The sequence below is a fragment of the Kryptolebias marmoratus genome, linkage group LG6 (assembly GCF_001649575.2).
Source record: "Kryptolebias marmoratus isolate JLee-2015 linkage group LG6, ASM164957v2, whole genome shotgun sequence".
NCBI lineage: Eukaryota > Metazoa > Chordata > Actinopteri > Cyprinodontiformes > Rivulidae > Kryptolebias > Kryptolebias marmoratus.
Genome location: NC_051435.1, coordinates 11,783,208 through 11,809,596, shown reverse-complemented (window position 1 = coordinate 11,809,596; position 26,389 = coordinate 11,783,208). Strand labels below are relative to the sequence as shown.

The window sequence follows — 26,389 nt, the reverse complement described above, 5'->3', positions numbered from 1 at the left end:
GAAGGGGTCAGGGTTTTTTGGCCCGGGGCGAGGGTTAGGGTTTCCTCAGGGTTGAAGGGGTTAGGGTTTTTTGGCCCTGGGCTAGGGTTAGGGTTTCCTCAGGGTTGAAGGGGACCTTAAAGGGGACAGATGGGGAGCATTGGTAATCGTGGGGTGGCACACTAAAACCTAAAGGGGGGCTTTACCATCCCCGTCCATCCCTGAAGAAATGTGGAACAAATTCTGTCTTTGTTACAGACCGCTCGTAAGAAATTCCTATACCGTGGACAACTTTCAGATTTGTCTGTCTGTTATGTGTCAACACAACTCTGGCTCATCCCTTGAGTTTTGTCCCTCTTTCTGCCTGAATGATTTACAGGTTGAAATGGTCAGATTATATTTTGAAAATGACTTCATTGGGGGAAAAAAACAAGAGTAAAATCAGCCAAAGATAGCTTTTTTTAACCCTGCAGAAAGATTTTAAGACCAACTAAAGGATTACAACAAAGTCTGGCTTCTTGGAAGCAAAACATGAAGAAATGAGGAATGACTCAAGACATTTGCACAATACTCTAAATATTCAGCAAGGTAGGGATTAGTTTATGATTAGCCTTAAGAATTTACAATATATCCAGAAATAATTAATGTGTGAAATCATTCTGAGTCATGCATTAACTAAGAAATACTCCAAGGTACTCACTACAAAGTTATGAAGACTGGGCATAAAGTAATAAACAAATAAAATAAAAAAAACTGTTACCAGATGCAAACAAGCACGGCGCTCCACCGCCGTGCTTGATCCCCAATATTTGTTCTTGAGAGTCATCTTACTTGTTCTTTCTGTTTTCCTCCACGTTTAGCACCAGGTTCACTCTCATATTTCCACCTAGAAGTCTTCTCCGAGATTCTATGCTTGTCCGAATCCGCCAACCTAACGCAGGTCAACGTGACTCAAGCTTCCACTTGATTTTTGGTAGATTTAGCTAAGTGCTTTGTTTACATTGAGTGTGGACCCAAAATTTCAGCATTTCATTCAACAGATCTGGAAAACTACTGGCGCAAGCTCACATCACAATTTGATATAGTTAAAGATGTCCTCTTTTTGTTTAATTTCATGCCTTGCATTGAGACACCTTTAAGTCAGGGGTGACAAAATTACAAACTTGGTCCCAGTTGAGGACCAGTCTTAGTCAATATTTACCAAAAACATATAGATTGGCTTTGTTTTTTATTTGTAATATGTTCAATTAATCATATGGAATATAATTTACTTTTTCCCCAATACATATATATTGGAGCAAACACAACTTATTAATCAAAATTAAAAAGATACATTTCTATTTCTACATGTTTTCACAATCTATTAAATCGTTTTGAAAACACCCCTTAATAAAAACACAAACGTGCAACAATTTAATTTGAAATAGGTTGCTCCGACATCTTTTCTTGGCTGCAAGTTTACCTGCGAGAGTTCGATCCCTTCCTTTTTCTGTGTTCTCTGTTGCTCTTACGACGCACAAATCAAAACGTACTGAAAAAATTCAAATGTAATTTTCTCGGCATTCTTCTGCAAGTAGGCCCCGTTCTAGATGCAAAATGAAAAATGATGGAGATTTAATCTGTCACAGACTGGCAAGCTAGTTCTAATACATTTAAAATGTTATCATAAAGGCTGCATAAAATTGTAACAAGGGCCTTATCTGGCCCTCGGGCCTTGAGTTTGACACATTTGATTTGCACCTTCACTATAAAGTGTTGCCTCCAACCTGAGTAGTCCACTACTACTGAGACAAGAACACTGAACTTAATAGGTAACATATTATAGCAGCAAATCACTCAGACTACTGCTCAGGGAAGTTTGTAAGGAAGAAACTCCTTCCTTGTCAAACAGAACTGTTTACTAATTTGATTGCTCAACATTTACTGTGTAAATAATCTGTTTAGAGGCTTTTCGTGTAAACTTGGTGTGGACTCTTGCCCTTCCAAGAGGTCTAGGTGAATTGTAGTTCCCACGTTGTTCCCTCTGAAAACTCCTTGTGTCTGAGAGCTGGAGAAACAGGAGTAGTGGGGTTACAGTCCTGGAATGTGTGCGCGCTCCCGGCGTCGCCGCGGCGGCGTGCATCTGAGACGGAGGCTCGGGTGCGCGCGCATCCCGCGGCAGGTCTGGAAGAGCCGAGAGGAGAGAGAGAGAGAGAGAGAGAGAGGGAGAGGGAGAGAGAGAGAGAGAGAGACAGGGAAACACTGCTGCCGGGAGCGGGGAATGATGGCGGTGAGCAAGAAGGAACAAGTTTGATACTGTAAAGAAAAGAAGAAGAAGAAAAAAAAACTAACTGGAATCTCGAGCCATCTTTCAGCGTCTGACTCGATGAGGCAACTAGGTGAGTTGTTTACGTTTTCTTTTTGTGCGAACTACACCGTGTTTGGACTGGCGTGAACAGTTTCCAGCGGCTCGTAGTTGGAGGGGAAAAAAATTCACGCCACAATGAATTGCTCGGGCTGCTTACCGGAGTGTCGGCACGCAGGAAAGTTGGACTTTGCGTCGCTTTTTTCCCCCTTTTTATCTACGGGCAGAGCTGCCGGTAGCAAAGCCCTTTTGATTTAAGCCCCAACACACAGTCTTGGTTAAAGTTAGTTTCGAGGTCAACTAGTTTCGTTTAATTTTAGCTGCCTTCGCTAGCGGCCGGACAACAGTTCGAACGCGTTCTGCGCACGCGAACTTACGTTAACTTACGTTAACCGTCACTTACGTTAAAGGCCGGTGCAATCGTTTAAGTTCATTTTAATCCAAACATACGCGTATTTGTGCCGCTATAATCAAACATAAAGCTTTCTTTCGACATGAGTAAGTTAATAATGTCATTTGTCTGTCTACTTTTTTCTCTCGTTTCTTTTCTGTTTTTAGATGACATCGCCTGAGTTGAAAGACCAGTACTCCAGAAACCCTCCGCCGGACCCATCATGGCACTGGTTTCCTAAAGTCCTGTGGTAATTCCCCCTCAAAAGAAACCCCCCAAAACATTCCAGAAAGCTGACTTTTAGGATCCTGCCTCAGTCGTAAACAATCAAGAAGATGATCAAAGCGGAGAGCAAAGGAGCAGAGAGGACCCTGAGAAGCGCTTCCCCTCACAGAAATGCCTACAAGTCTGACTTCCACGCCATTAAGTGCTCCTTTGATGGGTCAAAGTCTGAGGCGGCCTCGAAAAATGTTGCCAACGGGTCCAGCGACACCCGGGAGGAGTCCAGGGGAAGGCCTTTTGGAACCAGGGTGAATAAGATAAAGAACATCTTCCTACAAATGGACGGCCAGCAGCAGGAGTCCCAAGAAGGAAAGCCAACTTTAAAGCCCGATGTGCCCCAGACATCCCCAACGAAGGTGCAGTTTCCAGTCAGCGCTCACAGGGTTAGCTTCAACAGTGCTCCGAGCCCAGAATCCCACAATTTAGACAAAACACCCAAGGGAGAAGATGTTGAGATTGACAAAGTGGCATTGGCAGAGAAGTTCTCTGTGACCAGGAAACTCTTTGAAAGGGGCATCAAAGAGCAGGTCGTGGCTGACAAGCAGTCCCCAAACAGAGCAGTGAACCGCTTGTCCTTCGGAAGCGCCGCCGATGAAGGGAAGAGCACAAGGAGAGCGTCGGGATCCTCGGAAACTGCTGGTAAAGTAGAGCAAACCCACGTATCGACGGCTAAAAGTCATCCAGATGAGATGGCCGACGGTGAAAAAAGGCTTGCGCCGAGAGTGTCACTAAATGCAGGGCCCATATCCAAGAGGTTGGAAAATTACATGGTTGAGAATGACACAGAGGACAGCAAAACATCTGCTGGGAAGGGAGGAATGGTGTCTGCTAAACAACACAATACCACTCAACACATAGAGCCGACCTCTCTGACAGGAGACGGCTTGAACAAACCTACTTCGCCTCTCAAAGAAGCAGCTGGCTCTGTGAATAATGTCGCCAACAAAAATAAAGATAAAGACAACAAACCTGCACCTTTGGGGTCAAGTTTTGGGCTTAAGCAGACAGTTACCAGTGCAGAACCCAAATCTGATTCTTTGACAGCTGACGCCACTCACAAACTCCACTCATCTTCGTCACCTGCTGACAGATTTAGTCGGACATCTGCTGGCAGAGGTGAAACCAAGCCACAAAGTCCTCCCCTGAGGGATGAGAAACAGTCTTTGCCATCGACTGGTGGATCTCAGCATGCAGACAGGGCCAAATACCCTGAAAAGGCCAAGAGCAAAGACAACGACGCTCTCAGCTCTACGGGGGACAAACCACCCGGCCAGACTTCATCCAGAGAATCCAAAGGGGTGAGCGTGGTGCGGGCTGAACGGGTTGTGGTCCAGAACGAGTCCTCGGAAAGCGAGGAAAACGAGGACGAGAGTGTTGGAGGCGGTGCGTTTGAAGAGGAGCAACATCACAAAGACCTGCAAAGAAGCTTTACAGCAGAAAAACTAAGCTTTAACCCAGCTCGTCAAAGAGGGACAGACACTGTAGACGAGGGGAGAATCCTGGAGTACGACTGGGACTTGGATGAAACGGACAAGAAGGAGGAAGACAGTTTTATTGTGAATCAAGAAGATGAAGAGGATGAGGCAGCGGAGGAGGAGGCTGCACTAGAGAAGCAGGTGGATAGAGCCTCTCCAGCAGTGTATGGCATTGAGAACGCAGCATTTGTGGATGACAGAGATGTAGACCAGGTCATTAGGGAAGAAGAAGAAGAAGAGGAGGAGGTGGAGGGAGATGAGGAAGATCCATCCTATGGGGAATATGATGACTGCTATGAGGTCTCCGGCCTCTCGGATGAAGATGACCCTCCCCCAAAGAGGAGAATTAAGTTCTCCACAGATCCTATCTTGGTAAGTGTTTTGTGTTGTTTATTTCAGAATCACTGTTGCTCAGTTGGAACTCCTGACATATACTGCACAGTATTTTCATTATAATCCAGTGTCTCATTGACTCAGCAGCGGTGTCTGACCTGGGTGTTCCCTGCAGACACACAATTAGTGGAGGCCGAGAATGAATGCTTTTTGTCTGTCCCGCTCACGTCACAGCCGCCAAGCTCTATCATCAGATAAGCTTTGCCGCAGTTCAGAAAAAAATCCTAAACTGTGGTTTATATTTCATCTCGTCGAGCAGGGAGGCGGTTAGTTTGACAACCTAGTTCCTTAATCTCATGAGAGATGACAGAGGAATTTGGAGACTGGGGCAGCGTAGTTGTTGCGGTATTTTTGGAAATAATGTTGACTTTGCAGAGTGCCTGTGAGAACCGGGCTACAGCTGAAAAGGGGGTGCAGCGAGGGAGTCGCTGCGAAACTTCATAATGTAAAGCACTAAATATGGCAACTTCTGAGTAAGTGATCTTACTCACTGAAGCTGTTCTCAAACATGCAAACAATTCGAAACATTTTCTGGAGGGACTGGATTCATTCTTCTGCCTCTTATCTCTATAAAAAATCCTTTTGAAACAAATCTGAATTGTATTAACTAAGTTGTTATGTATTTAGAGAATTTGAAGGGGACCTACATGCACACTGATAACTGTTGCTGCTTTAATTGTTCGACTTCCTGTATGCCACATTTTACACAGGAAGAAAAAACATCATTATGGATATAGACAGTAATGAGCTTCCTTGATGAGTTGTAAACAAAACACATTTTCTGCATCATGTTTTGCCTTTTTCTGTGAAGCACCTAATTCATCTTTCAAATGTGTGGGTGCTTCTCGCTGATAAAGATTTATGCACACTGGGGGGTAATACTACTTGTTATCCTCATCCTCAGGTGTTATGCTGCACTATTCTTACCTCAAACTGCGTCTTGTTGCCTTCCAACATGAGATCTTCTCTAAATTAAACACAGAATTGTAATTTACTGACGTACTTCCTCTGCTCCGTTAGAAAGACATTGCTTTCATCTCTCATTTTCACGCTCAGCAGTATTCTTCAAAAAACTTAACTCAATTAAAACTTTAGTCTAGATAAAACAATAAAGCTATTCTTATCAGCTGAACCCGAATAAGCCCATATTCACAGAAAACATGAATTAAACTGGCAATGTGACTGATCTTAGCTGCATCATGTAGATCTGTACGCACCATAATCCCACCGTTAGCTTTCGCCGGTGCCTTCAAAGCGTCAGACGCACTCCCGCTTTGCAGTGCATGGCCTTACTTCTAGCAGGGTCAACGCTGAGCAAAATGTATCAAAAAGGCATGCTTTTAGTGTGTGGAGGAAAGCCAAGAATGTCTGTGGGTTTTGATATACAATGAAGTAATGAAAACTTTGGATAGACACAAATATGACAGTGCTGTAGCTGGGGACGATTATGTCAGTTTATGTTCTGTAACGTGAACAGAAATATAATTATATTATGCTATATGTAGCTAATGTACATACTGTATTCAAAATATTTGCTGTTTTAGACTAAGGGTAGTTGAATACAGTATGTAAATATAGCCTGTGTGTTATTATTATCTCTTATTTTTGTGAAATGACACAATTAACTCCTGTCAATTGAAGAACCGCAGAGCTTGATGAGACAGCTGAGAAGAGTTTTTTCAGTCCACAAACTAAACAGCAGCTTTTCATATCTCTTCTGCTGCTGCAGGAACTGAAGACAACCTAGTTTTCCTCTTGATTTACCCAATCCTGTGCCGTCTTTTTTCTTTTTTTCTTATCTACAATTCAGGTGAAGCAACACAGTAATGAGCAGAATGACTAGCTCAGTGAGATCATTGTTTTTACATCGCTCATGTCCAAAATACAAGCATGTCAGGCATTAGAAGTTACGTCACAAACTTAGAAATATGCTGCTCGTATGAAATGAATGGAAAACAAAATATAGCCTTCTTACTGAAGGACTGCAGCTCTGACAAAAAGGCAACAGCTCTAAAACTATGTACAGTCCCTGCAGCTCAAGCCTCTGTAATTTCTATGTGTAATACATAAACACCGTCTTACACAGAGGATCACCTGTCGAAGCATGTGTTAACCTGGGTAAGGTATTGTGTTTCTTTTTTTTTTTGTTTGTGCAATCCTCCATGTTGAAGTTGATGTTTGCCTAAGTTGCCTTCGACGTCTGCACCCAGGCATCAGAGAGCAAACACTCGAGTCAAAAGCTCAGGCACTCGGGTTGCACCAAACGGTGTGAGCTCTTATTGGTTTAGATGCCAGTTGGTTAGGACCTGAAGCCATGTTGGCACCTGTCTCGGTGCCCGTCCATCATGTTAACGGGCAATTGTGGTCAAACCCCCTTACTCATTCTCCTGACTTTTTCCAAGTTTTAAATGTGTAATCATCATAAGAAAGTTTCCTCCCTGAGCATGGATTATTTATGACACTGTCCAACATGGATGTAAGGAATTTAGTTATTTCTGAATAAAGATAGGGTAAAGATCCAGCTTTTGCAGAGCTGCTGACATTGACATGATATATATATTGACAATACTTTTGGATTTGTAGTGCTGTGGTAGGCGTTCTGATACCTCTGTTAAAATCTTTTTGTAGTGTTTTTATAGTTGTGCGTTTCTTCTTACCTCTGCAGGTATAATAGCGGGTGTGTCTTACGTCCCTCTGCATTGCTTAAAATTCATCTGCTTGTGTTAAGCATTTAGTTTGTAGACGTGACATTTGAATTAAATGTTCAAAATTTCCATATTTCATTTTCATACAGACACCTTTATTGTATTTTAGTTTTGCTTCTGTTATATCTTTGGATGATGCCACCCAGTGTTGTTGTAAACATTGATAGCCTGAATTGTAGGGCTGTGGTGGAAGCAGAAGAGCTATTTTTCCACTTGATATCCCACCATCACAATATCTAATCAACATTTGGCTAAAACAAAAAGAACAAATCACTCCCTTGAATTCCACACAGCTCGCAGTGTTTATCCAGGCCTTTAAACGAGTTGTTATCTCAGGGTGTGGACCCCCCCCCCCCTCCTCCTCATTTCCATCTGAATCATCAGGTGGGTCCTGGGAGAGGGGACCAGAAGCTGACCTACAGTGGAGGGGACACAAACATGTGGCTAAAATTGATGAGCCATGTTAACTTTACAATCAAACATCACAACAACATGTCTGCTCTCTATCTCAGTTCACATGCTGTTTAAAAATACCACAAAGTGCATGTTTTCTCCAAAATCAATATAGCTATCACATGTTTTACTTTCCTATTCCCCATCCCAGGCGAGGTACACGCGACACAGCTACAGATAAGTGGAAAAAAAAATGGATGGATGTCGTATTTGTTGGTTTATGAGTTTGCATTTGTGTGCATTTCTCGTGCTTGCTCCAAAACAAGTTGGTTATTTAACGTTAGGTGTTGGGACAGTTTAGTCTCTCACTTGTCCCTCAGCCCACATCTTTATTTTTAATTTTACTTCAGTACCAGAGCTGATGGCACTGAAGTTTTAGTTGGTCAGGAAAGAAAACAGGAGAGGAAAAGAAAAATGCTTTGTGCTGCTAGTTCCCAACCGGATTAGGTCCCCAAGTAACCCAAGTCTTTGTGACAGAGGAGATCTGTGTGGGAGAAAGGCACACTTTGTCAGGGGAAGCAGACGTCAACTTTCAACATGTTTCAGCCTTATCTGTGTTGGGGAGAAAAACTTGGAGGAAGACAGATTCTGAGACGTTTAGGTAAAATACAGAATGTTTACTGCGGCCAAATGCATCTAAAAAAACAAACTAAAAGGGTAAAAAAAGCAGCACTGAGTTTTAAAAAGCTTGCACTTCTAAAACTGTTATGGTTTCTTAATTTTTGGGGGGTTTTTTGCCCTTAAGGTAACACAGAAGTAGCTTTCCCATACACAAATATAAATGTTTAGGAGATTTACATCTATTATGTCGGTATAGTACTTTTGACATATTCTAAGCAGTTTAAACATTGCGCCACTGTTTTTGGTTCTATATTTTTATTATAGGGATAAGTTTATTTTCATTAAAAGGCAATTAAATCTAAATGTTTTTGAATGCATGTAAGAGTCTGTTTTTATCCAAACAAGCTTCTGAACTGCAAATATTTTTCGTAGTCTGTAAGTTTCTGTCACCTGGACTCACTGCCTGTGCTCTTCTAGTTCAGTGAAAAGTCAAGAGGTATTAAATGATGAGCAAACATTCAGTGTTGGTGTCTGATCTGCAGAAAGGACAAAGACTTTTGCAGTTATTTTCAGACCTGAAGGGGTCGTCACGGTATTTGTTTAACATTAAACAGAAGGATGTTTGGATAGTAGGCAAAAAATAAATAAAATTAACCGATCTGTGCCTGAAACCAGGACCTGCACCTGCTGCTTCGCCCCAACGCCTCACAAACTCACAGGGAGCACCAACAGCGCTTCTAGTCAAGTAACCACGTTGTGTGTTCCTCCCTAAACACACGAGGCGTGGTTCGCGACTTCACAGTTTGTTGTTTTAATTAGCTGGTTTTATAATTATACTGTCCACACGAGTCACCATCCAATCAGACACCTTCTGTTGTCAATTTGGCTCCCCACATGACTGAAGCAACAGATCTGTTTCTTTATTTTATGGTCTGTAGTCATTGTGTTTTAGGTAGAGAGCAGCTGAAAGATACGTTTTGTGTCGCTTTTGCAGAGCTCATGAAAGGGGTTTTCCAAGTCAGCAGGTTTGTCATTTTTCAGTTTTTTTTACTTAACTTGGATTTATATTCAGTAGGACAAATCCCCCAGTCCTCAATTTGTATATTATAGTTTTAAAACACACACACACCGGAAATGAGTTGCTGTCCTCTGCTGCTAAACAATTCCTTAGTGTTATGCTTCTCATTTCTTTGCTAAAATGGCTCTTTTGCCTTGGAATGCGCCTGACTTGGCTTCATCCTCATCTAACCAGCACAGCAGACCACCTGGGCTTGAAGCAGACAAAGACTGAATACTAATGCAGTTACCCTGCTTGGTATGGGATGGGGTTCAGACTGTTAGGAATTGCCTCGAACCTTTTACTTTTGCATTTACAAAAACATAGTATAGTATGTGTGTGTGTGTGTGTATATATATGTATATATATACAGCTGAAAACTAAAAGTAGTTCTGTTAGAAGTTTTAGGTGCTTTCGCAAAGACAAAAATAGCGTTTGTTGGCCATTTATAGACAAACCTGTTCCACCTGTTTGTGTACTGCACCCCCACTGGAAATGTGATTCTCTCCTCAGACTCCAACTGTTCCTGTGTTTAGGTTTTCCTTTAGATTAATATTTTGATGCTCGATGAAAGCATTCATGAAGTTGCTTTAGTGATAAATTGTTATTTTTTACAATGGCTGATGAGTTATTTAGAGAAAGCAGGATGGTTGGTGGCTGATATTTTTTTGTTATTATCTTATTTAGTGTTGCTTCTAGCTTGTACAACATGCTTTTTTTGTTATAAGAGAGTACAAATTTATCCTCAAAACATTATTGATTTTGTAAATCTGTGTGTTGATGTCAACCATGCTCATAGTAACCCTAAATACTTGTCTTCTACCGAGTGTCACCCACAATCAGTCTTGAATATCAGCGTATTCTGTGGTCTTATTTACTGTGTACTAATATTTTTGGATTCCCATTCGTCATTCTTAATTAGATTTTTGCTTCTAGATAACAGTGTTATCAGAACCTGTAGTGGTGATTAAACTGCAGTCTCTTCAGATAATTTATGACATTGTTTGATAAATTTGTCAAAGGACATCCTCCGTACTTTGACTGCGGCTGCTTGTTCATGTAAAAGGCGTCTCTGACGTGCTGCACAGCTCACAGATGTGCTTGTGGTCATGTTGCAGAGATTCTTCAGGGTAGATTGAGGTGAAGGAGACAAAGAGTCCTTTGAGACGCTGTTGCCAGATTTTATATTTTGTTTAAAAGAAGATTTAAGGCCCACACACAGACACAAGACTCGCTATTGGTGTCGGGTTTTTTTTATATGTATTTACCTGCTTCATAAAATAATCTGCTACTTTTTGTCATTGTGAATTCTACAGTGTTTAACATGTTAGAGGGATGTGCACAGGAAGTATGTTACGCTGATCTGTTTATCCATGATCTAAAACCCAGCTCCAAGCCTTTTTCTTTTCTTCCTAATTACTCTGATCTGTGCCTGCTGCCACCCCTGGCCCAGCTTCACCCTCACAGCACGTTTTAATTTGTTTTCTTTTGTTTTATCGTTTACACTACAAGTTCCTCCCCCGTCCAGCGGAGAGCCTTTGTTATTATTGCACTGGCAATTTTTCTTTGGTTTACTTTTCCTCACAGCTGCTGACTCATTTCCCTCTCTGGTACTCTGATGGTATGAAGGGGAACGAGGGGAAAGATGGAAAGAGTTTCATGTTGGGTGTGGGCATGTCTACATCTGTGGATGTGAGTTTACATAGAGAGGACAGACTGTTATAGCTGTAAAAAAAAATATTTTAAAAGAGCCCTTGGGAAACTTTCTGAAGGCTGAGCTTTAGGTAGAAATGAAAAGATGATGCTGTTAAAAGCCTCACGCTTTAAATCAAACACCCAGTAAGCAATAGGAATAATTATTTAAGGAAGAAAATTGGGAGAAGAAAAAAATCAACTATTAACTTGATGCAACTTACCAAGTCCCCACTTTTCATTAATGTTTGTTCTAAACTTAAAGTTAGTGGGCTGTAAACTTTGTGTACGGATGCTTTTAGGAGGAACGGGCCAATGAACAGACTGATTTCTGTCTGTATTGCCAACAAGACAGTGGCTGAGTGATTGGGTTTGAGCAAAGACAGAGCAGTTTTTTAACAAGAAAGTCAAACATGAGGGATCAAGAGAAGCTGAAGGAGAAATGTCCAACAAGCTGCTGAAAGCCAGCGCCATGAAGCAGGATGCAGTGGTGCCATCTATCCGTTTATCCAACCCTCAAAGCTGTTGTAGTTCGGTGTGGTTTTTGTTTTTTTTGTCACAAAAACGAGTGTTACTCTGATTTGTAAAGACCTGAAACGTGAGAACTGATCCACCTGCGTGTTGCATCAGGTTTTAATGGATTTGAGATGAAAACGTGACAAATTTGCCCAAAGGAGCTTATCAGTTATTTTAAGAAGCTGCATTATAAACACAAAAATGTGGAATGTGCTTTTGTTTGTTTGTTTTAGTTTTAACCAAAGAAAAACTACAGAATATCGTTTTTGGGTGGAAAAAGGCAGGCTATGCCCATGATATTCAGCTTGTTCTGATTTAAAACTTTGGTTTTGGTGGATATTGTTCCTGCCTGAACGTAATAACTGTAGAAGTCTCCATCCTCAGCTAATGTCTGATCTTTCAGTTTCCTGTTATAAAGTGCACTAAGTCTGTACTTGTTATGTAGATTATTTTTTGATGACTGTGACTGTGTGTGGAATAATTCATTCTGACCAGTTGAAGAGACAGCCTGGTGAGTTATTCTGGAAACTTAATGTCTTCATTTCTTTGGGCTTTCTCCAAAGGCTACATAGTAGAGAGACAGAAAGAAGGGATGATTGTTTCTTCTTCTTCGAGCCTTTTTCCCACAGCTGAATTATTTATTTGATTACATCATACAACCTTTTGGTACATGTCTCTGTCAGTGTCATGCTGGAGTCATGTTTTTAATGTTATCATTTGATTAATTATGTTGTTGAACATAGATAAAAGCTTTAAACCTCAAGCTTTTTTTTTTCTCCAGATGTTTATTATAGCTTAGAAGAATTAAACACAAAAACTGACTGATACCTTTTTTCAAAATAATGCAAACTGAGCTCGTTTTGTTATTTTATAAAAACATATATGGTTGCATTTATGACTACTGAAGTGTCTTGAAATCACATTTTGCAATAACATTCAGCGATTCGTGCAATTCAAAGCATGGAACCTCAGATATTTGACATTGTGATAAGAAAAATATGGGAATGTGAAGCAGAGATTTTCACCAGAGCAAATCAACACTTAAAAATGTTAAGAGATAGGCCAACTTTATTTGTGAGGGTTGAGACAGCAGTGAACTTTTTAGCCACGTTTTGAGCATTGTATGACTATTTTGAGAATTTGAGAAATACATAATTATACTTAAAAAAAAAAAAAAAAATATATATATATATATATATATATATATATATATATATGTAGGACAAAAGCCTCATCAACCAGACACTCATTATCTAGTAACATAGTTTCTTCTGCTGCTCTGCACCAGCCTGTCATAACTTGGATGATTTTATTTCCAGAAATTAATCTTTTAAATACAGAAACTTAATGTTTTATCACTAGAAACAACATTTGCTTTAAGTGCCTGGTCTCCAAACCCAATAGGTGCTGCTCAAAAGCTGAAATATCAAATTTGCACCCTCTGCACCTGACTAATTGGATATGATCGGCTCTGATGTCCACACTAACCTGGACACTAAAAACAGCAACCAAACCTAAAGTAACCATCTCACAAGTTGAGCAGCTTTAGCAGACTTCATGAACGCTCACTGTAGCCTGAACTCTGCATCCCTCCACAGCCTGTGTTGGAAAACAATGAAATCCAGCCTAAATATGAACAGATTTTACTTTCAGGTCAAATCTTTTGAAATTTAAACCGTTCAGTTTAAAGATGAAGCACTTTTATTTTACTCTGTTCGTGAAAATCTATGGTTCTCCCTTTTCATGCAGAATCCTTACATTTGATTCTGTCAGCTTTAGATATAAGATGTTGTTTCTTTATATTTCTAACAATGTGTCTTTTTTTTTGACTCAACCCTGTTGAGAGCTATTAATGCCCAAGCAGGGGGTTTATGTTGGCAGCCCTGTTGGATTCATCCTAATAATCAGGCATTAGCTCCTCATGGAGTCTGTTAAACTCTAATCTGCTTTGTTATTTCACATGCTCTATTCAGAACTAGAATTACGCTTATCTTGTATTTAACCAAACTATTTTGACATTGTAAGGTTCAAATGTAACACTGAAAGTATTCTTTTCATGCCTTTGGCTGTGAAACCACGGAACTTAAGTAGCATAATTAAAATATATGGAAATGTGACATGTTTATCTTAGTGTTTGCAAATGGATTTTTGTCATTAGGACAGATAATTTTATTTGTCACAACTGAAAAACGAATCAACAGTTTTTCTTTGTAGCTTTTTTTTCTGAGATCTTTTAAAAGCAACTCTGACAAAGAACAACTTTTGGTGACGAACCTCATCTTGTCCCATTGTTTTAGCTGAGGCCATTTTTACTCCTAAATACCAGAGATTTTAGAAGAATATGTAAATGTTTGGGTTCAGACTGTTTGTGTTCACAGTTGAAGACGTTGTTAATTTAGTCTCTCACAGCTAGAACCGTGAGGAAAGAGGCAGACATAAAAATGTTTGTTTCGAGCAAACACAAGGCAGGACAAAAAGCTGCTCTACAAACCAATGTGGACTTATAATCGCAATCGTACCAAGTAAGTGGAAAACAATGTAGAGGTCTGCAGAAAGGAGTATGAACTCTTTCCGCACTCATTCCTGCACTTCAGTAAAAAGCTTAACTTCATTCATAAATTATGTCAGTGTTTGAGATTTGAGTCGGGGCGTTGCTGTACGTTCTCCACAAGAAGTTTGCAGCAAATGTGTTCCTGTATGTCATCCATTTTGGGGATCTTTGTAGAAAAAACTTCACGGTGATTGTGCGTACACCAAAATGTCTTCCCTGAACACAGAGTTAACAAAGTCCTGGAAACAAGTCTTACTGTTACTAGGCTCTGCTGTTTCACAGTGATCTGTGAGCTGCTGTGTTGAATCCCTGAGTTCAGCGTCATCAAATAAATGATAATTTCTGTCTGTTTGGAGACAGAAATGATCGTTAAGTCTGCAGAACCGGACCGTTTCTTGTGAAATGGAACCAAATTGTTTGAAGGGAAAGTACTTTGTGGTCATCAGTGATACGGCACTTTCAGACAGTGTTTTATGTCACTGATTGTGATCCCAACTAATAAAAAATAGTTTGACAAAGAATCATTTTGTAGATTGTCATCCTTCTCACTTGATAGCAAGTATCAAAAAACTGGCGATTCCTCTTTTTCAGAGCCTGATGACAACCCTCCTTATCTGGGTTACCTCCACATGTTTGTATTTGGGAAAATAACTTGTGAGTTTTGATACAAGGACACTGAAATCTGGAGCCACATTTCGACCCAAAAGATTAGAAAAAAATGTTGTTTTTTTTGTTGTTGTGCTGGGCATTTGTTTGAAGAGCTGCGGCACTCAGGATGCTTTGGAGAACAGGGCTTGTTTTGTCTCATCAGTGGGATTCAAGGTAAAAGGTAGAAGTGGTTTTGTTTGGAAGAACTTTAAAACCAGGTTCTATAAAACGTACAATGCTTAATCACTTTTGAGTATTTGTTGTCTTTAATTGACACCTTTTCTGTTTCCTGCTGCTGTCAAGAAGAAAATACTTGAAGCCTGTGGATATCCGTCTTTGTGTGATCCACTGCTAAGTTTTCCACAGCTGTGCCCTACTTTTCACACTGCTCATGATCTTCCTTGCTGCCTGTCTGTTCTTTTTAATTGCAACCAGAAAACTATTTTTAAGACACAGCCAATGCTTTGAGAAGTCTGCCTGCTAAATGTACAACTTTTTTTTTTACTTCGGTGTCATTAGATCTGTCTCCAGAGGTAGGTAACTGAAGATTTAGCAACTTTATATATATATTTACTAAGTGAGAGAGTTAGGTTTTGTGTTGGTGGCCCAAATCATCTGCCCCTCAGCAGCTGTGAGCTCAAACAGCACACCGGTGTCTTATTTTTCCAAGCAAAGGTTAAAGGAGGGAAATTCTCCCTCACATCCATGCCAGTAGAACAACAATGTAACACCCCCACGCACCCACCCCAGGAAGATAACAAAACAAAAAAAGCCAAAAAAAGAAAAAAAAGTCAAAACAAGAAATCCTGGTCTGATACTCAAGTTATTCTTCTAATATTTTTGACCAACACAGGTCTTCAGCACCTTCTCCAACGAGGACTATGATCGACGTAATGATGACGTCGACCCGGTCGCAGCATCTGCGGAGTATGAACTGGAGAAACGAGTGGAAAAGATGGATGTGTTTCCAGTTGAGATTGAAAAAGGTGAGTTGAAATTAAAGTGTTACGCAAGCTGGAAGAATTCAGAGTCCAATGTCTTTCTTTTTAATATTTGAATGCGTTTTTGAGTTTTTAAAAATAAATCTTTCTTAATGTCAGGACAATACACAAAATCGCTCAAATCCTAATGCGCACAGCGTAAGCACAAAAACTCATGCTTGTTTGTTTGCCCTCACTCTTCAAAATCTGCACAACTTCTCTGCCACCAGGAGACAATGGGCTCGGTATCAGCATCATAGGAATGGGAGTGGGAGCTGACCAGGGCTTGGAAAAACTTGGCATTTTTGTGAAAACAATAACAGAGAACGGAGCAGCCGAGAGAGATGGACGGTGAGTTAGTGCCGCAAACTTCCCTTGTCCCAGTCTTCTGTCACAAATTAGTCACCGGTAATAACACACACACACACACACACACACACACACACACACACACACACAAGGCCTAATATTAGGTTTTAGTACTGCACACCAGGTGATGTACAGTAAATAACAAAAACAGCCCGGTTTTATTTCTAATCCCACAAGCTAGAGAAAACGGTCAATTATTACTTCTTTGCCAGATGTATTGAAGAGTTTGTATTTTTCTACTATGATAAAATGGTGTGCATAACTCACTAAATAAAAAACCCTTTGAAATCCTCCTTACAGATTTAATATCCTCTGTTTTATGCAGGATCCAGGTGAACGATCAGATAGTAGAAGTGGATGGGACCAGTCTGGTGGGAGTAACCCAGCTGTTTGCTGCAACGGTCCTAAAGAACACCAAGGGCACAGTGAGGTCAGTTCATCTCCTCTTTGGTTCCTGAAAACAACTTTATTGTAAAAATTTTCCTGTCCAAGTGTGCCGTCTTTTTTTTTTTTTTTGGTTTTCAACTGATATAGGTTACACGAGGTGTTATGGTAATAGTTTATAGAAAATTAGACACCCACTGGGTGAGTTTAAATTTCATGACAAATTTGCATATTTCTATAGAAACATTCACAGAAAAAAACCTATGAAGTCTGGGTTACAGTATGTTTTTTTTGTCCCGTCTGAAACAGATTCCTGATCGGTCGGGAGAAGCCAGGAACGCAGAGCGAGGTAGCGCGCCTCATAAGTGAGACACTAGAGCAGGAGAAGAACCACCAGCAGCAGCAGCATCTGGATGATCTTTATGAACACTCGACAGAGGAAGTGAGTCAGCTGGTCGTAAAGACCATAGATTGGTCACTGATTGTTCATCTGTACTGTATTCACAAAGGGCTTATTTATTTATTTTTTTACAAGTCTAAAATCTGTAATTATGGTAAGTCATGAGCATAGTATTAGCCCCTGTGCCACGCCCAGCCCAATCCCTCTCAGCTCATCCAGGAAATTAGCATCTGGCCGTGAGTGAGCCATGTGTCACAAATCTGCTGTGTTGGAAAAGGTTTAGTCGGCTTCCATCTGCCTGTCAGAGTTGTGAAATGTTTGCTCTCTGAAGTTCAAGCCACCACAAGCCTGTTTTTTGCAACAGAGGAGCCGTGCAAAGACTAAATAGGATTTACTAGAGCAGACAATTTCAGAAAGGTCTCTGGTTATGCAAAGAGTGTGTTGATACTCTTATCGGCTGAGAATGTCGTTAATGTTATTTGCCTTTATTGCTGTGAACATTGTAGCCGAGCCCCCCCGCAGTATCTCCCGTGACTCAGCTCAGCGATGTTTGGAAAAGATTAATGAAATCTTTGGACGGAAAAATATTACACTCTTCCCTCCAGGGTGGGTTAGACACTAGGAGTGTTGTGGACATAGTGTTGAACATATATTTGGGCAGGAAGGGAGTGTTGGAGTTAACAGCGTGTGATATATTTCAGGAGGAGCGGTATGAGGAGGACGACGTGGTAGAAGAAAGGATTCTGGGGTCCAATTTCTCTCCGGGGAGGAACGTCGAGGTGTTTGAGCTGCCCGATTCAGAGGCCCTGTTCATGCCAGCCAACATGGACAGCTCCCAAATGGCCTTCCAGTTCAACGAGGTACACCCTCAACAACATCCAGTTTTTATCTGTTTCTGTATTTTTTATAAATCGACATTTTGTTGAATCTAACGACACATTTCATTTTCATTGTTTCCCATAGCTGCAGGTTAAGCACAGCATCGCAATAGGTGAAATAAATCAACTAAAGGAAAAGGTAGGATGACTGAACTTGATCTATATGTCAATAAAAATAGTAAATTCATGCTGCAAGCACAATATATGAAATGACAAAAAATATAGGTGTCCATCAATATTTAGTGTTCAACTTTTTTGTGTGTTTGTATTTTAGCAGCAATATTTCCTTTATTTGAATTTTAGGTCTTTGAAATATCTTTTTTCTTTGATTATTTTAGTAGATTTTATTCTTTTAATAAAAGTGTACATTTCAATGAAAATAAAAATTAAACTTCAATGTATCGACATTCGTTTTGTTGCATTTCCAGTAGGTTTTTGTAAAACAGCACCAAAAAGAGTCGCACTCAACACACGGGGAGAAAAAAAAATGTGTGACCTAGTTACTGAGACTGACAACCAGTGGCCCATCTGCTAAACAAATTATTAAGCAAATCTGTCTAAACTAAAACACTCCTTTCCTCTGTGCAGCTGAAGAAATCAGAGGAGGAGAAATCATTGTGGGAAGTCGCAAAATCTGCACTGGAGCAAAAAACCGAGGATGGCAACGACAAAATCCTGAAGCTGGAGAATTACTGGCTGGAGGCCCAGGCTGTGTGTAAGAGTGTGAACGAACAACTCGCTGAGACTCAGGCTCAGTATGAGGCACTGGACAAGAGGTACAACAAGGCCAAGAAACTGATCAAGGACTACCAGCAGAAGTGAGTTCGTTTTAGATTTCATTTCATCTACTGATACATTGTTTATGTAAGCAGCTAACATGGCATTTAAATAGTTAAATAATGTTTCTTATAAACGTAAAACAGACAAATTGTACAGAAGCTTAAGTGATAGGTTATAGCAGGTCATGCAGTCTAGGTTACATTTCTTTAAATTCAAAATCAATAATGACAATTCCACAATAATGGGTTTGAGAATACAAAAGAAAGAGATCTAAAGAGACAAATTCTTCAACACTTTAAGTGAAAATAGTTGTGGTGTATTATCAGCAGTGACAGGATTGTTCTGTTTTTGTTTAATGTTTGAAAATAATTGATTCCCTTGCAGATTTAGGGTTATGTGTGAAGAATATATGTCTGTGGAATCAAGTGGTTTAGTGATAACGAGATAAAAGTCAGCATGTTTACATACTATGGCTGTGATAGAACCAGATTTTCTTGTTCCCTTCACAGAGAAATAGATTTTGTGAAAAAAGAGGAGGAACTGAAAAGGATCCTGGATGAAAAAGACAAGTGGTACAAGGAGCAGCTGGAGAGCTTACAGAAAAGGGTAAGACAAATTAAATCATTGTTTATTCACCCGCACGGTTAGCCGAGGCGCTGAAATCGGCTCATCTGACTTTTTGTTGTTTCGGCTCCACAGATTGCTGTCCTCGAGTCAAGAGGTGCTTCAGGTGTGGAACGTCAGAGCGGCCAGGACCCTGCTGCTGAAGAGAGGCCAAGCAGCCGAGACTCGGTCACCAACACCCAGTCTGTCGACTCTCTGTCAGGTACAGGGAACTCCCCCAAAAATTCAAACTCCCTTCCCTGAAAGTGTCCGTGTGTTTATTCTCATGGGACTGTTCCCAACCTGTAACTACGCCGCCATCTTCACCAGGAGTCCCTGGAGGAAGGGATGTTGCATCTCAGCGGGACCTTTCTGAAAAACAAAACACTACAAGACATATGAGAGACACGCTGTTTTTACGTCAGAGCAGCAGTGTAAACAACAGTTGTTTCCCCCCTGTTGTGTAATAGTAGCCATTATTCAGTGTGCAGCGTTTGCAGTGCCTTATTTTCTTAGTATTTGGTAACTGTTGTGGGACAGTTTCATTGATCTGAAAAGACAAAGATGCAGCTTGCCCAACTGAGCACAGAGCTGCCTGTAACCTGCATTCCAGGAGAGATTCACCGATTAGCTTGTGGTTGTCTGGGTGTGGCATCAGATACTTGTCGAAATTAGTTTTAAAGTAAAAGGCTCAAATAGCTGTATGACTCCACGCAGACGCCACAAGAATTGGAACCTTAAATCTTATAAATGTATTCTTTTTTTATATTTACTGACTAAAAATAACGAGTGGAATAAAAACGCAACGTTATGGAAATAAATTTAGTTTGCACTGATTTATTTATGAACTCTTTAGGCAGAGATTTGGGAACGTTTCAGGAGGTGTGCTCGGATTGGAGGAACGTTTGTCATGAAGCAGGGAGTTATCGGAGGACTTTTATGGTGCTTTTTCTTTTTTTTATATTTTTGACCACAAAAATCAGAAACTAAACAGAACTTGCCCTTAAAAGGAGGCAGTACTTTGGAAACAACTCCTTGAAGGTGGGATGTATACGGCGCAGTTTCAGTGGTGGTTTTTTTTGTTTTGGTTTGTTTGTTTATTTCATTAGTTGTCTAAAGCTTTGAAAAATGTGGAAGAAACTGAACAAGTTTGTATTTTTCAAACAGAAAATGTGTAGAAATACAAATCTTTGCACAATGTGAGACCGTTGCTGTCGTGCTGCTCTTTGAACACCAACAGTTTTAACATAAAGGAATCAGCTGTAAGCCACAAAGGTTTAGTTGGATGCCTGATAAACCTGGAAGAATCTCTGTACACTTACCTGTTGGTATCTAATTTAGGTTTCACTCATGTTTGTTTTTATTTTTCTTTTTTTTCTCTCTCCTGCAGAGCAAGACTGGAGTGAGGTGGTCCCTGAAACAAAGCTCTTGGACACAAGTGCTCAGAAAGCAAAGTGTCTATTGGCTCAGAAGTCCAAACGTCAGGCTCCGTCTCGGAACAAGCTGAAGGAGAACTTCAGTGCTCATCTTCATCCTCAGGTCTGTGCAGAGCTCGCTGTGGTTTGACTGCCGTGCCCGTTTAAAACGCCTGCAGTTTACAGAAGGCTGAGATCACATGGAAAGCTGGCAGCTCGTGAGCAGATCATCCGCAGTGAAAGGAGTATTTTACGTTGTAATAACAGCAGGCGCTTAGATGGCTGTTTCTCTGACCACTCTGTTTCCAAATCAGACCTCAGTTTGTCAGAGTTTGAAAGTTTGATCAACTCTTTTGAGAGTTTCTCTAAATTGCAAAAGAGGCTGAATTTATCAGACGACGCCAAAACATAATAGAAAACATTTTTTATTTCCCCCTCAATACAATAGTGCATCATTGTCGTAACAATCAGAGGTTTTGTTCCATAGATAGCTTTTATCCCCTCTTCCTTGAATTGTTTGTGTAAATAACTGGCTCGATCCATCCAGGAAGCTGAAGGAGACGATGAACAGGAGGAGCAGGAATCTATCAGGAGGCGGAGGTCCATCCAGGAGAGCCTGGCCCTCCCCGTCCCCGTCTGTTATCCCGCAAACGGACAGAAAGAGGATCCGGGAGAGTCTAGAGATGCTTCCCGGAGTAAAGCAGAGCTTTCCAGCAGCCCGTCTCTGTCACCGTCACAAGGGGAGAGCATTGAAAGCTGTGGAAGTCCTCCTTTGTCCCCTCCAATACACAGCTCCTCTCCTCAGTCTCCCTCTGGTTTCATGCGTAACATCAAGAAGGAGTCTAAAACCAAAGGGAAAGAGCTCAGAGGTATGCAAAAATGCAAATGTGACTCCTGGAATAGCAAAGCCTTTTTTTGTTTTTCTTTTTCTTTTTACTGCCACCGTTAATTCCTTGTTCTTCACAGAGGAGCTAAGTGAGGCGTCTTCTGCAGCAAAACCTAAAAGACGATTTCCAGACTTTGGGCAAGTATTCAAGTAATTCTCTAATCAGCTGCAGCCAAGTTCTCACCGTTTTTCTAACTCAAAAAAATATTACTTTTGATCGAAACAGGGGCCTCAGGAAGTCAGGTGGTAAAGGAAAAAAACATGACAAAGAGGCGCTGAGGGCGTCTTTGGACAGCAGGTATTTTATTACAGCTTAAAATTAAAAATAAGAACAATTCCTATTTCAAAACTTGACCCTTTTGTCTTGTTCCATGGCTGTTTTTGTAACACATTCCTAAAATCTGTCTAATCCCTTAAATAGTTATAGACTGTCTACAAATACTACAGATTCCTGTTTACTCTGGTGCACATCAGTGATAAATTTATAAACTAATATGTCTACAATTGTGCCTCCAGGGGGTCCTCAGAGTTGCTGGAGGAGTCTGGAGGGAACCTGTCTCCTGCAGAGTCGATGACCTCCATCCCCACCTGTATGCCGTTCTCCTGGTTCGGAGACAAAGACAGGGACAGGGACAGAGACAGGGACAGGGACAAAGAGCCCTCCTCGTCCAGCAGCAGCCTGCCGTACACCACAAACGAGACCAGCAGTGAGCAAAGCCAGGATCGCAAAAACAAGGTATGAAGCTTTCTGTAAGTTTTCTGCTGGGAACAGAATATTCTGAAGAAAAGTGGTATTTCTTTAGTGTATCTTAATCACTTTGCAGTTCAACATAAGTGGGTCACAAACCTAAACGTTATTCATATCCTTTGTTGCCCCAAAACTGTAACACTATCCCAGCACAAAATGCCAGGAGAAGTTTCTGTTTCCTGGTTTGTTCGTTAGGTAAGCTTCACCTGCTGGAGCTGAAATATTAGGATGTGTCAGGAGAAGTTGGGAAGAGTTCTTCGGCTTTTCAGTGAAGAAACATTGACTTTGAATCCAAAGTCAATGTGGACACGAGCAGCTGTTCGTTATCACAGCTTAGGTGAAGCTGCAGAGATGTGTTTGTTGCATTATTTTGATTGGACAAACGCTTTTATTCTTGCTGTTGAGGAGTATGGAGTTGTTACTGCTCTATAAACAAGTTTGAAAAAAGCTTTTAGTTTGACTATTTAAATCCCACAGATGAGGAAACTAAGAAAAACATCAGTACCAGTTACATAGTATTGCCTAGAAAAAGAAAAAAATACCAAGCTGCAACGCACCACGACTGGGTGAAAAAATAAAAAAAATGTCACAAGGGATGTAAATGTTTTCATCAAAAGGAATGCATGAGTCACTTTTTAAAGATTTGCTCTGAAAGAAGAACATTCAACTCTTGAGTTTAACCATAATTGTGCTGATTGTGGGGGTAAAAGTCCTCGTTGCCTAGGGTAACCCGATTACTTTGAGCCGTGAGAGAATAACAGACTTTCTTTTGAACTATTAAAAAACTGGAAAAGGCACCTCTCACACCCCATTTCTTTGGTTCATATAAAGTTTGTCCTAATTGTCCACCGGGTCTCTCTTCTTAAATGAAGCCCGTTAAACTGAGTACCTCGCAGTCGGCAGTAGCACTGAAGTGTGTTGTATGAAACACTCAGCTGCTTTGAACAACAGAACACACAAATCAGTAGGTTTTGTCTGCAGAAGAATAAATAAATACATAAATAAAATGTGCACCGAGTTGAGGAGGGAAGTTGCTCAGACTTTGCCCACAGAAGACCAGTTTTCCACCTCACCGTGAGAAGTTCGGTCTGTGTGGGAATATCGGGGTCTAAATTTGTAAGTGATCCAGCAAATGTTCCTGGTGGGAAGCCTGGCGCTCGTTCAGGCTTTGGTGTTCCCAAAATACAGTTTAATGAGTTCAAGACAGGAGCTGGAGCTGCAGCAGATTACAACTTTGACGCTTTGGTTCTGTTCCTGTGTGATTTATTTTTAAAATCTTTCTGTGATTTGCTCTCTGATACATCTCTGTTGACCGTGTTTCCTTTTAAACAGACAAATCTCTCCTGGTCCTCTTTATTCAGTCGCTCGTTAGATTTGGTACAGTATGCTCGTTTTTTTGTTACACCTCTGACCTTTAAAAGCACAGTAGTGGATCACTCACTAACCCGGATTCTTAACTTCTCCCTCTCGACGCACCTTTTCTTTAATGAGTCGCCGTTGCTTTTTGGGTGGGTATGTGGTAAAGTTTTAGCAGCATTTAAGACACCTTTCAGGCACGTGTCAGAAGAAACGGAAGAAGCTTCCGAGTCATTTTGAGGACACGTTGAGTTGGATAATTGGAAAAAAGGAGCTCAGAATCTCGTATTGAAACCACGGTGGTGTGCAGTTTTCTCATGTGTGATACTCACTGAATGTGCACAAGCTTCGTGAGCATGAAACGACACTTGGCTCGTGCAAAAACTTGTTGTTTTGGACTTTTTTTCCCCCTCCCTAATCCAAATTCATTGTTAACACGTATAAATTATAAACCCTTAACTAATCAAACCCCTCATGTAAGTGAAAACGTTACCCCATACCTGAAATTTCTGGGTTTGTTGCGACCTCTCGTTAGCAGTAGCGCTGTTAGCTGCTGTAGTTTTGGTGGTGGATTGTTTGATTACAGTAGAGCTTTTTCCCTTCCCTCATTGAAGGTCACAGCCTTTTCTACATGATCAATAACCTTAACAGCTGCCACTGTAATAAACAGTTTTAATCATTAGTGAGCACATTTTTAGTCCTCGTAAAAACATCCCCACTCTTAACCCTCATTCCTGTTTGAATGTTTGCCTCGTAGTGACTGAAGAGAACGAGAAATGTTGCTCGGTGACGTGTCTGCTGTTGTAAATGCGTTCCTTCTTTCCACCTGTTCCAGAGTTTCTCACTCATAGACGATTCTAACCCCGCCAGCCCCAGTTCAGACATCTCTGGGTTAGTCGCTGAACCCAATCTGTCTGGGCGCTCACACACTTTAATCTTCTCTTCCAGCGAGGTGAGTGCTCTCCTTGTCGCGCCCGTCACAAAAGCCGTGCGGCGGGGTGGGGTGGGAGGGGGGCGCCTCGACGCAGCTGAAAGGGGTTATTCTCAAGCATGCTCTTTGAGCCCGCTCTCCCCTTTCACAGCCCAGATTAAACCCTGAATGGACGGAGAATATGAGCGCTGCATGTCTGTTTGTTGAAGCCGTTTGTTTTGTGTTGCGGCTTAGCTTTTTCCTAAGTCGGCTGTGATTGGAATAGTGCATACGTTTGCTTCTGTATGAAGTTTTGTTGTTTTTTTTTTTGCTTTGTCTGCTCAGCATTGTCTGTTCATTTTTCTGGGCGAGTCAATTTCCACATTTCAGTGTGAAGAGATTGACACGACGATTCAGTTTTACTGGTGTTCTTCTGTCGTTGCACGCTTGTTTTCCTTGTGCCAGCTTGGGAAATGTTGTCTCTAGAACTTTTTTCTTTATATATGCTGTAGTCGGCTTTTGTGTGTAGATTCAGGCAACTTATTGACTGCTTTGCAACATATTTGCCCCCTTAAGACGAGAAAAAACACACATTTAAAATCTGTTTTATAAACTGATCAACACTCACAGTCACAGATCCATATCATGTGGCTGCTGTTGAACAGCATCAACAGGTGTGTGTGTGATCATATAAACATTACTTTTTATACTTAATTTCAATACTCTGTGCAATACTCTGCGCAGTCCTTACACCGTAGGTTTACACTAGAAATGCTGCAGCCAAAGCAAAGAGTATCTTTACTTTAACCTCCACCTGTGGTGTTTTTCTGTGCAGACGCTGGACGATGAACCGGTCGCTGCAGGAAAGGAGTATCAGTGGCAGAACCGGCCGGTTTCTGAGTGGACCAATCAGCAGGTCTGTCACTGGTTGATGGGCATGAACATGGACCAATACACGCCTGAATTCACCACCAAGGGCGTCGACGGCCAGCAGCTCCTGAGCTTGGACAGCGACAAGTTGAAGGTGAAACAAATGCATCTTTAAGTGATGATTTAAACGAATACCATGATGGAGGCGGAGTTATTAAATAAACAAACTGGTTTCAGAGAAGCCAGAACTGCCCTTTTGCGGCCGGAGTGTATTTATTTATTTTAGTGTTTTGAAGTGTCTCTAGTTCGTACCGTTGTTTGATTTGTTGTTTACTTCGGTTTCCTCCACTTCCTTCCTTCAGGCGCTCGGTGTTTCAAGTCAAAGCGATCGCTCGACTATCAAGAAAAAGCTGAAAGACATGAAGAAGGCTCAGGAGAAGCTGGAGAAGCAGCGAGAAAAAAAGGAAAGGGAAGGTCGACGCAGCGCCAAGCTGCCGGTTTCTAATGACTCCGTCTGCTGAGGAATCGGCTCCGCTCTCAGAATCAAGTCTTCCCAGGAATTTCATCTCCGTGCAGAGCTCTAAACTTTTTATTTACAGCGACCTGGCACCGTCTCCTCCGACCTGTCGGCCAGCGGGGAACTTCCTGCGGGACAATCCCGTGTTTTCCCTGTGCAGCTTTTCTCCAGGTGCTTCTGTCCAGTCCTGAGACATGATGATAATGATTTAAAAAAAAAAAAAAAAAGGGCCGTGGTTGTAAATTA

General features: G+C 41.2%; 1 protein-coding gene across 4 annotated transcripts; it reads left to right on the top strand.

Annotated features, from left to right (window-relative positions):
• Positions 1-2,181: 2,181 nt before the first annotated feature.
• Positions 2,182-26,370, top strand: ppp1r9ala (protein phosphatase 1 regulatory subunit 9A-like A). 4 transcript variants are annotated; one of them, XM_017424469.3, is made up of 20 exons: positions 2,182-2,357; positions 2,882-4,843; positions 15,901-16,033; positions 16,258-16,378; positions 16,722-16,826; positions 17,090-17,222; positions 17,882-18,040; positions 18,144-18,197; positions 18,647-18,876; positions 19,348-19,444; positions 19,538-19,664; positions 20,832-20,980; positions 21,404-21,725; positions 21,823-21,880; positions 21,969-22,040; positions 22,259-22,478; positions 23,823-23,867; positions 24,682-24,798; positions 25,592-25,780; positions 25,989-26,147. In XM_017424469.3, exons 2-20 carry the CDS (start codon positions 3,050-3,052, stop codon positions 26,145-26,147), a joined length of 4,284 nt encoding a protein of 1,427 aa, XP_017279958.1. In that variant the 5' UTR covers positions 2,182-2,357; positions 2,882-3,049. The 4 variants fall into 4 exon arrangements, with proteins under 4 accessions (XP_017279958.1, XP_017279960.1, XP_017279961.1 ...); XM_017424471.3 differs by lacking the exon at positions 23,823-23,867 and having other exon boundaries at positions 2,183-2,357; XM_025007670.2 differs by lacking the exon at positions 2,182-2,357 and having other exon boundaries at positions 3,050-4,843; positions 25,989-26,370.
• Positions 26,371-26,389: the final 19 nt, after the last annotated feature.

Bases quoted from the DNA above. Each gene is read 5' to 3' on its own strand.
- ppp1r9ala (XM_025007670.2), top strand. From the start codon at position 3,050: ATGATCAAAGCGGAGAGCAAAGGAGCAGAGAGGACCCTGAGAAGCGCT. The intron at 20,981-21,403 runs GTCTGTGCAGAG...CGATCCATCCAG, and splicing joins GTGCTCATCTTCATCCTCAG to GAAGCTGAAGGAGACGATGA. The intron at 22,041-22,258 runs GTATTTTATTAC...TTGTGCCTCCAG, and splicing joins AGGGCGTCTTTGGACAGCAG to GGGGTCCTCAGAGTTGCTGG.